Consider the following 13,363-nt stretch of genomic DNA (forward strand, 5'->3'; position numbering starts at 1 on the left):
GATACAATACTGAATTTCGTAAAAAAAGACGTTATTCTTGGAACGTGCCATCATTAAATGTTGCTAACTTAAAAAAAAAACATATGTTCGCTGCTAAAATACTAATTAATTTGGGGACAAAACAATTGAGAAACGAATAAAAAAAACCATGGAATGCGTCAATTGCACAGGGAGTATTAAAAATTGGCACAATACAGTTCGTAAGAAGGCGGTATTACGGATAATAATTACGTTTTTTTTTAATATCATCATTAATAAAAACCTTGCAACATTTTTACATCTTAAAAGCTACAGCAACACTTCTCTCGGGCGTACGTACAACATGGAACATTTAGTTTTTACTCTAGCATTCTTTCGAATTATAATAATAAATGTGACACACGTATTTAGTCGACTAAATAATTATAAAGCTTGTTGCAAGCTCCCATTAATGCCAAACTATTACTCACGAGTAAACAAATGAATAAATTTAGTCAACTAAATAGGTGTGCCTATATAAAGTGTAATAGGGCTTAGTCTACACAATATGAGTGACAAAAATTTACATACTACACTCACACAGTACAAACATAGTCGTTAAATTAGGCCCCGAGCTCACGAACGACCAACATTTACATCAACATTAATCTCTTGTTGGTGTGTGACTCTGGCCTTATAAATAGCTTGTTTAGACTATTTAGACTATAGAAAAGCAAAATGCAAAATTTGCACAAACTAGGCACGTTAAAGGTACGTTTTGAATTCTAGCAGTGACTGCAACTGCCAACCACACCTGCCGCGACTGCACTACTGGTTTGTATGTATGAAACCATTTTGAATTCTATTTTTATTTATGGCAAATTGGCAATCCATATCGATGCCAATGACAAGTGGGATGAGAAGCAAGTAGTGCTTGTGATTGACAAAAAGATAAAATTAAGATGATGTTGTAGTCAATCTTGTGTAACTTAATGTGTTAATAGGACTGCATTGAAACAAACAGAAATACAAAACCAAAAGCATGTTCAGTCGCTATCAGACATCTGATTTTGATATCTACCAGCGACTGCACGTGTTGCGGCCGACTCCATGCAGTCACTGCATGTGCGGTCGGCAGTTGCAGTCGACAGTAAGACTTCAAAATGTACCTTAAGAAATAATTGTAAATGACATTCCATGATTGCATGACAATACCCTGCAACAATTTGTCGTATATTTAAAATGTTTTTAATGTTTGAAATAAACAATTGTGTGAAACCTAATTTGGAATTTTTCGAAAATAACTTGTTGCATGTAAAAGATTATGAAATTGAGCCAAAGATTAGTTTCTAAACGATATTATGTCAAATGTTTGTGAGCTCAGCTGTTTTTGAGGGACGCAGTAAAAATATTATTTTTTGATAAAACGTTGCTGATATAAATTGAGAATTATTTTATAACACGTAAATAGCCTATAATAAGGATAATTAATTCAGTACTTAATTCAAAGGCTATTTATAGATTGTAAAATTACAATATGTGTTCGGTAACATTATTTGACGTTATTCATTAATATTTTTACTGAACCCCAACAAAAACAGCTTAGCTTCACGATTATAAATATAACAGTTAATTACAGAATAGGATAACCTTAATCTAGTTATTCTAATTAGCCGCGACACAGTTGCCTACAGTCACCTACCATCGTTAAATACTATACATACTCGCATCTTTGGTTAACCGATAGGCGGGATGTTTGCGCGAAAAAACTTTTAATTTAAACTTTCTTTAATGCAAATAAATGCGCTGAAAAATACCTTGAACTGTATTTGCTTAAAAAAAACTGCAGAACTAAATTGTTTACGTTTAGCTTTAAAATGCAGAGTAAGTTGGTACAATACTACCAGAAAATAGAAAAAAATATGTCACTAAAATAGGCTAAAATGAAAGGGAAACTTTCTCTAATAAAATCCAGCATACCTACCTAATCTATAGGGCAATATAATTGAAACTATCTATGCGTATATTTATCTAAGCCTAAAATGGCACGCACGGGACGTCGGCGCACAAACAAAACCCGCCATTCTCACATTCTACATACAATTTACATTTCTCTAATATGCTTTTCGTTGCCCTGTGAAGTGATCGAAGTTCGAACAAATAATTATAAAATTTGAGCTATGACAATAGCGACTGGTTGTTGGGCAACTAAATTAATTGGTAAGTGTTGAACACTTGTTTAAAAAACATAGAAATTGTAACTCGACCACTTCACAACATTCAATGCGACGGTTAGTACCCAACACACAACCTAACTTATGTTGGATCGTGTGAAAGGGCACTTAGGACGTAAATATTTCGTCGAGCGCTCCTAAATCTTGGTAATACCTCCGCAGAACCCAAACGGAACCCGTTAATCCGAGGTTGAATTCCTTAATTGACGAACCACCAATAAGCAGTCTTCACAATTATATCGATAATAACTAGATTACAATTATTATAATAAAAAATACTGGACCATAACTTGATTTAATAGGAATTACACGAGTCAAGGGGACGAGTGGGCATAACATTGCTAAAATGTACTTTACATCCATTGAGAAAAGAACCATTTTAGATTTTAACACACCAGAAATTTACTTGAAATTAGGTAAAGAAATCTACAGACATTTAATTAATTTGAGCAAAACGTTTAAAAATTATATTTTTGACGACAATTTTAATACTCAACTTACATCCGAATTGTACTACTTTACGTACAGTACAGTTAGCTAAAAAAATATATGCCGCAGAAACTCGTCGACCCGACAATTATACACCTATTCACGATACATCCCTATTTATATGTATATAATTTAATTAGAAAATAAAACACAGACATTGACAAAATATCTTCATAGACGATTAATACTTTGCTAGAAAAAAATAATAATATTTAAAAATATGTATATATATTTTAAATGCGTAACACATCTATTGCACTGCGACTAAGTTTTAAAAAATAATGGCTATTAAAACATTGTTTGTAGCATTCATAGAAGATCAGAAATGTTTCAAAATGATTTGAAGTCATGTTTTAAAGTAATGCCTATCAAAGGCATTTTTTTGTGATGTAGTAACTTTCTTAAATTGTTTTTTTTTGTAGATATATTTGATAACATTTCTGACCCCATTGTTAAGTTTCCCTTGATCAAGGAATTTATACTGGTATACAGATTCTAATTTTGGCCTTCTATACTCATATTTAAAAAAAAACAGCGTTATCATTGATTTTCGAACACTTTTCACTTTCACTTACTTTGCATGTCCACTACGATGCACGAGGAATCTTAACAAATCTAAAGTTAGTTCCATTTAGCTATGCAGTCGATATTTAAAAAAAATGTCTGATGCTCAGCCAACGGGATAAATTCAGACTTGCTAAAATACATCGGACGTAGCGTATCAAATTCAATTACCACAATAGCACAATTTCCACTATATAAAATAGTGGAATTCGTGTTTATTTCACTTGAAATTTTAATTAAACCCAACCAAGACCTAAAAAGCATGGCCGACATACAAAAACTCGCTAGAAATATCGATAGAATCCTTCACTAATATCTGAGTACACAACCACAGCTTATTTCATAAGAAAAGCATTACGTTTGTAATCCCCATAACTTATCGATATCGATACTTTACGTTGCACGCAATAAACAACCCTATGTGACTTCATTTATTGCTTCCGAGCAGTTAGTCAATTTTATACAAAAAAATCTATAATGTATATAGGAATTTCGACGCACCAATGTTGAGTATAATTTATTAAAATACGATTATAATGTTTTCTACTCTAATACTATTTATAATTTTGTTTGTATTTTTTTTGTATACAATTGATTAACTGTTTTTTGTATCACTGTGTTGGAATTGCTTTAAGTTTAAGAAACGGCGGGTACATAGAATTTATTTATTACTTTGACTTTATAATTTAAACAATATTACAGTTATTGCATGCATTTTATTCACTCTAGAACGAATTTCTATTTTAAAAGATTTATTATAACTTTGAAGTCAGAGTAAAAAGGCCTAGTCAGATCAGCTTGCTAATTTGATAGAAAATAAAATTAAGATTATTTTAGATTTCCGTAAAACTTATTGAAATAAATTATCTATCCTTACCCGCCATAACTTAAAACATTACAAATCGTCTATTTTAAATATCAAGACTAGCCCGTAAGTTGATTGATATAAGATTCACTTTTGTTCGTCATAATTTTCATAATAAGAAACATTCATTTAGCGATTAAACTGTAAAATACAATGACATTTCTCAAGTATTCTATAAAAAGTTGTTTTTCAAATTCACCAAGCGAAACTGGTTCAGGTATATAGGGTGACTAGTAATACTTATTACCAATTGAATGGCAATTAGTATTACCTGGTAATACCAATTACTGGTAACACAAATTACCAGTCACAAATAAATTAATAGCTGTTTCAAACTTAGAACTTTGTTTGTTTTGCAATTGTTATTAAACTAACAAATATATAAAAGAGTACCATTGGAAAAAAATATTTTATCATGAGCAAAATCACAATTTTAAGTATAGGTCTCTAATTACCAGCCACCCTATATTTACATATGAAGTTTGATATAAAATTCAGTCATAAATATAAGCTTAAAAATCATGCAGTTCAGTTCTCACAAAAAGCATGCTTTTGTCTTATGTTGCGCCAAAAAGAGATGATGCAACATTCTGTATACCGCTATATCTTTTCAGTCACTCTAACATGCTTTTCAATTGTTTTCGGAAGCTTTAGAAACACCAAAATTGTTTTTCTGACACTGAGTAACACTTAGAAGTCTTAGCTATGGTATTTTTGGAAACCTTATATTTTTCACCATATTTTTGTTATTTGACACTGCATAACACTGATCTAAACGTCTTAATTATCGGATTTTAGAAGCCTTCTATATCCACCATATTTGTGCAGAAAAAGGCTGTGTTTTTATCGTAGACTTTCACACTGTTTTCACTGGCCTATCCTGGTGAGAGTTACATCGTGTAGGCTTCACGAGTTTACGATGATTCGGCGGGGTAGGCACAGACGAACACACAACGCGCTGAGTATTTATTTACTTACATGTGAAATGGTATTACCGAGATTCTTGTTCGGGCGTTTCTTGTGGATACCTGTCGAAATAAAATTGTTTTCATTATTTGTTCGACCATTTCTTCTGTCTAGTAAACACGCACAGGAAATAGTGTGAAGGGCGGTAATTTTTGGGGGCTGTCTTTTGTAATCTTGACCTTCAAAAAGCGCTGATTATAAGAGTACTTTGAATATATGACTTCTATTTATTGTAACCGGGAAATAGTTCCCTCGGGATGGGAGTGAAATCGCGGGAAACAGTTTTTTTTTTAATTCAAAAAAGTATTTTATTCAGACGGAGTTCATTTGACTAATGCTGCTTTCATAGTGGCAAAGTAAATTGACAGCAACCTTATTCTTTACAACCTCCTATTTTTGTTAATTTGTAAACAGAAACTGTTGGTAAATAAAAAAACACAATGCAACAACGATTTGTCTCACCTATGATTAGTATTAGTGAGCAGCTGACCATAGGCTGCTAGCGCACAATACGCCGCTAACAACGCAGCATGGTGATGCGCCCTCGCATCGCCCGGCGCCGTCCGCGCATGAGCCCCCAGCGCCGCCCAGCAGTATATCGAGGCTCGCTCGTCGTGGGCGGCGCGGTAGGCCAGGCCCGGGTCGTGGGCGGCGGCAGCCCGGGCCCCGCCGCAGGCCGCTGACATGGTGCAGAAGTTCATGGCTTTCCAGCCGCCGTATCTAAAATGGGTGGGAGATGTTTAGTAAATTTTATAATAAATAATAATGGCGTCCAGACTATGCTATCCTGTAAGGAGCTCAGCCAGCTGCAATGGGATATTAATAGTGCACAAACATACGTACAGACACAAGTGTACAGTAAATTCTCATAGCCCGAGGGACGGCTTACTAACACTACTAGTGAGCGATCACCAATACAGGGGTTTATCAATTACCAACAACGGTTTATCCACTACTGACAAAGAGCTATTTTGTGAAATTTTCTAAAAATCCGCCTGTTTTGCCTGGCCCGGGAATCGAACCTAAGACACGACAAGGCAGACAACTGTGTCATACTATTTATTTAAGTGGAGTTGCAATCAATCAGTAAAACAGATGAAACATTATCATAAAAATATCAACAACAATACTCACTTATCAACAACAACGACCGGTCCATTCTTATACTCCATCTGACATCCGGCAACATACTCAACCAGTGCAAACGAGTCCTTATAAGGCTCTATAAGCCTATCTATCGCCTGCTCCCGATCACTTTCACTGGCTGCATGCCTCACTGCCTTCACAAACTCATTATCATCCGGCCTACCCTGAACGTAGTCAGTAGTCTCACCGTCCAACCACCGACTGCACTTAATAAACTTAACACTTAACTGATAGTCATCTTGTAAAGAATGCACACTGACGTTTGTAACTTCTATCACTCTGTCCAATGGTATATCTTCAGGTATTTTGTCGACTTTCTCGAAGTAGTAGCAAGGGCGACGGAGTTCGGCTTCCTCTTCGACGGATAACGCGGGGGCGACGGGTGGGGGAGGGGGAGCCGTGTCGGGAGGTGACCCGGCAGTCCTGTTCCCCCAGTCGGGGAACTTGAACTTAGTTGGGGAGCTTAGTTTAAAGTTTTTAAGGGACATTTTGGAGGGTGATCGGGGTGATTTCGGGCCGTTTTTCTTTTCGGATAGCGAGGAGAAGAGGTCGCCGTTTGCTATTGATTTTCTTGCTGATAGGTCTCTATTGCCGGCGCTGAGGCGTTCAAGCCTCAATTCAGTTCTGTCGAAGCGGTAAGCTGGTTCGGTATCAGCTACTGGGGACCCGTTCTCTGGTATCAGTCGTTCATCATCAGCACAGTCGCTACTCTCTTGTCTCCTGTATCCGTTCGTCTCAGGTTCGACGGGAGATTCAGCTGGGGTCTTCCTGTCAACTTTCCGATGAGCCACGTACGTTTCTTTTGAAACGAAACTAGCTCTGAAGTTGGCGACGAACAGTTCCTTTTCTTCTTCCGTTGGCCAGAATATTTCGCATTCCTGTTGGAGAAATGTAAAATTGTAATTTTTGGAAATAATATTTTGCTTTATAGTTTTTCATTCGTTTTAGTAAAGACTGTGGTGTCGGTGGTCAGCTACTATAACAGGCGCCACAGATCGACGCCTGTCGACGAGTTACTAACAGCCGTTCCCAATATTCTAACCTCTGTTGATTTGCTTACTAGAGATAGAATTCCCTGAGAAGACCCTGGGCGTGACGGGGCTACGGGATTGTTAGAAAAAGTTACCGCGGCCGTTGCATAAAGGGCTTAAGAGGGAACATGATGGGTTTTAATCAGTAAGAGCCTGACACTCCCTCACGCTGCTTACCCACAGCGGGTGCGGTCATCCTTTGACGATTTCCCATAAAAAAGGCCCATAATTCCTATCTTAAGTAACCAAAGATAGACAGAATATTGGGAGTGGCGGTTATCATGGTTCACGTATATTACCGGATCAGTGGTGTCGGAGAGTAGAAGCACCAGCTGTGCCGTGTGATCCCATAGCAAACGCCACAGGTCGGCGCCGGTGGCCGGGTGTTGGGCGACGGCATATTCTCTGACGCGCCGCCTACCGCAGACCCATGATGCGTTCACGTATTCACTACCTGTGTAAACATACCAATGTGTCAGATTCAAAATTGGAAACAATGAGTAATTCAGAAAGTAGGTACGCTTTATTTCAAAGAAATAAGGGGGAGATATTATCGAAATATTGAATCCTCAAAATGCAACAGCGCTTTCTGACTAGCGGACCTTGCCATACATATACATACTCGGTTTGACGTATTTGCGGGTTAGGTATATGGACATCATTGCTCAAATCGGTAATCATTTATTTACACTCGCGGTCATAAAACGCGTACGAAACGATCGTTGCCGTAAAATCCGTAAATCTTGAAATAAATACTCACTTCACTAAAATGTTTGATTATCTAACAAATTAAATCGATTAGTTTTAAAAAAATGGCCGGTTTCCATAGAAGGCGTATGAAGGTAGAGACAGTGACGTTTCTCGTCCCCCGAACACCTGCATTTTGGCAACGCTAGTTTCTCTATGAGATTTTTCTTTATGACATTCCCTTGATATACATGTTTCGTTGCCTATGTAGTGAGCTCATATGGCACATACCTTCGACCCCCGGCTTGGGCACGAGCATGACGCGCGCGGAGTCGGAGGGCAGGATGCCGCCGGGCCGGTTCTTGTCCGCGTTGTGCGGCGCCCGCGCACACACGCTGGCCTCCACGCACGAACGGGTTATTAGCTGAAGGGGAAAGGTGATGGATTTATGGCAAAACATTTTATTTTATATGTACTGTCATGTACGATTCAAATTGCATACAAAAAAATTACAATTTATATTAATATTTAGTTTTTTGATTTCCCTATTTTTTTTTCTTTTTTGTTTTCCACATCCCAGGGTGTGGACTTCTAAATATCATCAATATTGTAACTAATTTCTTTGTCAAGCTCTTAATAAAACTGGCATAAAAACCTAACAACATTTATATTATCTAAATAATTATTGTCCTCAAAATACTCACTAAACAGCTCGAAACCCTACTTACATCCAACTGTACATCATTTATCAGCTAAAATATATTCTTTAAATAATAACTTTTTAGGTAAGTAATATAAACTCACCAGAAACTGTTTCTCGAGCAAGTTGACGGGCGGCGGTCCTTGGTACGTGTGATGTCGGTTCGCTAACGAGCGCATGCGCTCTAACAACGCGTAGTTTTCTGCACGATTCGCTCTGAAAAAACAAATGTTATTGTTAAATAAATTTTGCACACGTGTAAACTTTTTTACAATGTCTGTTATGTATTAATGTATTTGACAATAGTTTGTTGTTTATTATTATTTCATTTTATTATGCTGGTCAATCAAAGCAAAGTGTAAAAGTAACTACTTCAATGATTTACTTTGATTAATAACTCCAATGATTTTGATTAATAACTTCTGAAATATTCTACCGAACTTAAAGATTTTCGTATTTTCAGCTCGGTTACAAATTCCGTGCAAAATTCTGTACCGCGGATTCTGACATCAAAATGTCAAAAAATCTGAAAATCCGCTAATAAAAGAGCTACTTAAGTTAACATAAATTTTGATTAAATAGTTACCTCCTCAATTCCTCCTTCTCCGTATCAGTCATATTATTATACGCCTGCATTTTCTTGCTATACGTATCAGTTGACCTCGGCGCCAAATCATACACCCCTTCATTTTCCTCTCCATTGACCATTCCCTCTTTAGGCTCATCAGTCCCTTCCGAATCCTTAACCGACTTACTCTGTTCACTGTTCAAATCATCCGTCTTTATAGACATCTGGCTACCATTCTCTAGTACTTCTTTTTCGCTAGGATTTTGACTGGATTTAATACTTGAAGTTTCGCCGTTTTCCACACCATTTGATAAGTCGTTGGTACTTTTATGTTTGGGGGGATTTAAGTCTAAAACAGCTAGTTCTTCTTCGGAGATTGGTTCGAGGAGCTTCGCTAGATATTGTCGTGCTTTAGGGAATTCTACTTCTGTGTCGCCGGAGCGAACGTGCTCTAGTAGGGCGTCGTGTACGAAGACGTACTGTTCCTCGGTTTGAACGAGGTGGTTGCGTTGGGTTCGGGCGCGGCAGAGGAAGCCCAGGGGTGAGAGAGTACCGGTCAGTTTTAGTTGGTTTAGTTGGGCGTCTAGTACTATGTAGGTGCCTGTTCGGCCGACGCCGGCGCTGTGGAAGTAAAGGTAGTTTAAATTGGGTTGTTAAGGTGTTTTTGCACATGATACTTAAATAAATGTGTTCTTGTAATGACTGCAATTAGTAAACAGTATTCTTAGATGTAATACATATAACGTACTGAAATATAAAAAAAAGCATTAAACTTTCTCGACTACCCTTAACGACTACCAATGATGTTCAAATAACAGCCAGGACCCACTATTTTAACGTCCCTTCCAAAACACGGAGGATCAGGTCATGTTATGATGTTACCCCATCCATGGACCAACCGCACCAAGCCTTTTAATCCATCAATATGAGCTGTAACTTAGCCATGGGTTTACCTGCAATGTACCAGCACGGTAGAGGAATGTTTCCCGGCCGCCTTCACGAAGGGCAGCACAGCGAGGGGATGGCGCGGCGTACCGTGGTCCGGCCACACGGTGTAGTGGTACTGTACCACTGTCCTGCCGTCTGTACCACTGGTGGAGCTGTCACCACAATGTTAAGCTTACCTGCAATGCACCAGCACGGTGGAGGAATGTTTCCCGGCCGCCTTCACGAAGGGCAGCACAGCGAGCGGGTGCCGCGGCGTACCGTGGTCCGGCCACACGGTGTAGTGGTACTGTACCACTGTCCTGCCGTCTGTACCACTGCTGGAGCTGTCACCACAATGTGAAGCTTACCTGCAATGCACCAGCACGGTGGAGGAATGTTTCCCGGCCGCCTTCACGAAGGGCAGCACAGCGAGCGGGTGCCGCGGCGTACCGTGGTCCGGCCACACGGTGTAGTGGTACTGTACCACTGTCCTGCCGTCTGTACCACTGCTGGAGCTGTCACCACAATGTGAAGCTTACCTGCAATGCACCAGCACAGTAGAGGAATGTTTCCCGGCCGCCTTCACGAAGGGTAGCACAGCGAGCGGGTGCCGCGGCGTACCGTGGTCCGGCCACACGGTGTAGTGGTACTGTACCACTGTCCTGCCGTCTGTACCACTGCTGGAACTGTCACCGCTGCTTGGTGTACTTCCCTGGAAAGAGAAGGTAGAATTAGAAGAGGAATTTTATGTAGTTTATGGGATGGTGACCTGTTAAATGTCTCACACCTACCAATAATGAATTGAAACTTCAAATCATAATTCTATTCCATTCAATTTAGGTATTCACTGGCCATTGCAGACTCAAACACATGCATTGTGGTGGTTGAGCATTTGTGCTTGAACCCAGTGGCCCAGAGGGGGGCTGTCCAATTTATGGCTTAGCACGTTCAGGACGGTGTTGACGCTCCCACTTCCCAATAAAACAGAATTCTACTTGATGGTACATAAAAACAAGATTCCAACGAATTGATAACTTCCTCCTTTTTGGGAAGTCGATTAAAAATTTAGGTGCTTGGAACTTGGTCCCAGCAACTACATCTTTTTTCAAGACCTTGACTATGAAAGGCGGTCTATATCTTACTCTATCAGGGTCAGTGGTGCAGTAGTGCACCCGCATGTGCCGCACGGTGTAGGCGGCGCGGACGTCCTCGTGTAACAACGTGACGCGGACGCAGTACATGTCGCATGTACTTACTCTATCAGGGTCAGTGGTGCAGTAGTGCACCCGCATGTGCCGCACGGTGTAGGCGGCGCGGACGTCCTCGTGTAACAACGTGACGCGGACGCAGTACATGTCGCATGTACTTACTCTATCAGGGTCAGTGGTGCAGTAGTGCACCCGCATGCCGCACGGTGTAGGCGGCGCGGACGTCCTCGTGTAACAACGTGACGCGGACGCAGTACATGTCGCATGTACTTACTCTATCAGGGTCAGTGGTGCAGTAGTGCACCCGCATGTGCCGCACGGTGTAGGCGGCGCGGACGTCCTGTAACAACGTGACGCGGACGCAGTACATGTCGCATGTACTTACTCTATCAGGGTCAGTGGTGCAGTAGTGCACCCGCATGTGCCGCACGGTGTAGGCGGCGCGGACGTCCTCGTGTAACAACGTGACGCGGACGCAGTACATGTCGCATGTACTTACTCTATCAGGGTCAGTGGTGCAGTAGTGCACCCGCATGTGCCGCACGGTGTAGGCGGCGCGGACGTCCTCGTGTAACAACGTGACGCGGACGCAGTACATGTCGCATGTACTTACTCTATCAGGGTCAGTGGTGCAGTAGTGCACCCGCATGCCGCACGGTGTAGGCGGCGCGGACGTCCTCGTGTAACAACGTGACGCGGACGCAGTACATGTCGCATGTACTTACTCTATCAGGGTCAGTGGTGCAGTAGTGCACCCGCATGTGCCGCACGGTGTAGGCGGCGCGGACGTCCTCGTGTAACAACGTGACGCGGACGCAGTACATGTCGCATGTACTTACTCTATCAGGGTCAGTGGTGCAGTAGTGCACCCGCATGTGCCGCACGGTGTAGGCGGCGCGGACGTCCTCGTGTAACAACGTGACGCGGACGCAGTACATGTCGCATGTACTTACTCTATCAGGGTCAGTGGTGCAGTAGTGCACCCGCATGTGCCGCACGGTGTAGGCGGCGCGGACGTCCTCGTGTAACAACGTGACGCGGACGCAGTACATGTCGCATGTACTTACTCTATCAGGGTCAGTGGTGCAGTAGTGCACCCGCATGTGCCGCACGGTGTAGGCGGCGCGGACGTCCTCGTGTAACAACGTGACGCGGACGCAGTACATGTCGCATGTACTTACTCTATCAGGGTCAGTGGTGCAGTAGTGCACCCGCATGTGCCGCACGGTGTAGGCGGCGCGGACGTCCTCGTGTAACAACGTGACGCGGACGCAGTACATGTCGCATGTACTTACTCTATCAGGGTCAGTGGTGCAGTAGTGCACCCGCATGTGCCGCACGGTGTAGGCGGCGCGGACGTCCTCGTGTAACAACGTGACGCGGACGCAGTACATGTCGCATGTACTTACTCTATCAGGGTCAGTGGTGCAGTAGTGCACCCGCATGTGCCGCACGGTGTAGGCGGCGCGGACGTCCTCGTGTAACAACGTGACGCGGACGCAGTACATGTCGCATGTACTTACTCTATCAGGGTCAGTGGTGCAGTAGTGCACCCGCATGTGCCGCACGGTGTAGGCGGCGCGGACGTCCTCGTGTAACAACGTGACGCGGACGCCGCCGAACTCCGCCGAGCTGCCTGCGCCGCCCGCCGGCCAGTACATGTCGCATTTACGCTGCAAAAATATATAAACATTTATATTACACTACAAATAAGCATCATCATCATATATCTAGCCTTTATCCAATTATGTTGGAGTCGGCTTCTAGTAACCAGATGTTAGTACACCTGTAGCAGGCTATAAACAGGTATCATGATATCAATGTCATCATCATGCATAGTTTTTAGGGACGTTACAAATGGTCGCGGGAAAGATAAATGGTAGCTTCGAGCACGTTATTCGTAGTTAACAGACACCCTGTTTGTGAAAAATCATTTTGACATCCATATAAAAAGTCAAAGGAACTGTATTAACGCGACCTTTCCTCCGTCTTCTATAATTTACTGCTGACGTTTAAACGT

At 41.6% G+C, this 13,363-nt stretch overlaps 1 protein-coding gene across 1 annotated transcript in view; it reads right to left on the reverse strand.

Annotated features, from left to right (window-relative positions):
• Positions 1-4,553: 4,553 nt before the first annotated feature.
• The window catches only part of LOC110373906 (uncharacterized), a 32,758-nt gene continuing 23,948 nt past the window's right edge, over positions 4,554-13,363 (reverse strand). Inside the window, exons 13-21 of the mRNA XM_064041730.1 lie at positions 12,887-13,016; positions 10,504-10,669; positions 9,227-9,829; positions 8,745-8,856; positions 8,232-8,364; positions 7,553-7,707; positions 6,211-7,100; positions 5,539-5,796; positions 4,554-5,138 (exon numbers count right to left, since the gene is read on the reverse strand). Of these exons, the coding sequence (XP_063897800.1) occupies positions 5,102-5,138; positions 5,539-5,796; positions 6,211-7,100; positions 7,553-7,707; positions 8,232-8,364; positions 8,745-8,856; positions 9,227-9,829; positions 10,504-10,669; positions 12,887-13,016 (2,484 nt within the window). The 3' untranslated portion in view covers positions 4,554-5,101. The remainder of the gene's footprint in view (positions 5,139-5,538; positions 5,797-6,210; positions 7,101-7,552; positions 7,708-8,231; positions 8,365-8,744; positions 8,857-9,226; positions 9,830-10,503; positions 10,670-12,886; positions 13,017-13,363) is intronic.

The sequence above is a fragment of the Helicoverpa armigera genome, chromosome 26 (assembly GCF_030705265.1).
Source record: "Helicoverpa armigera isolate CAAS_96S chromosome 26, ASM3070526v1, whole genome shotgun sequence".
Taxonomy (NCBI): domain Eukaryota; kingdom Metazoa; phylum Arthropoda; class Insecta; order Lepidoptera; family Noctuidae; genus Helicoverpa; species Helicoverpa armigera.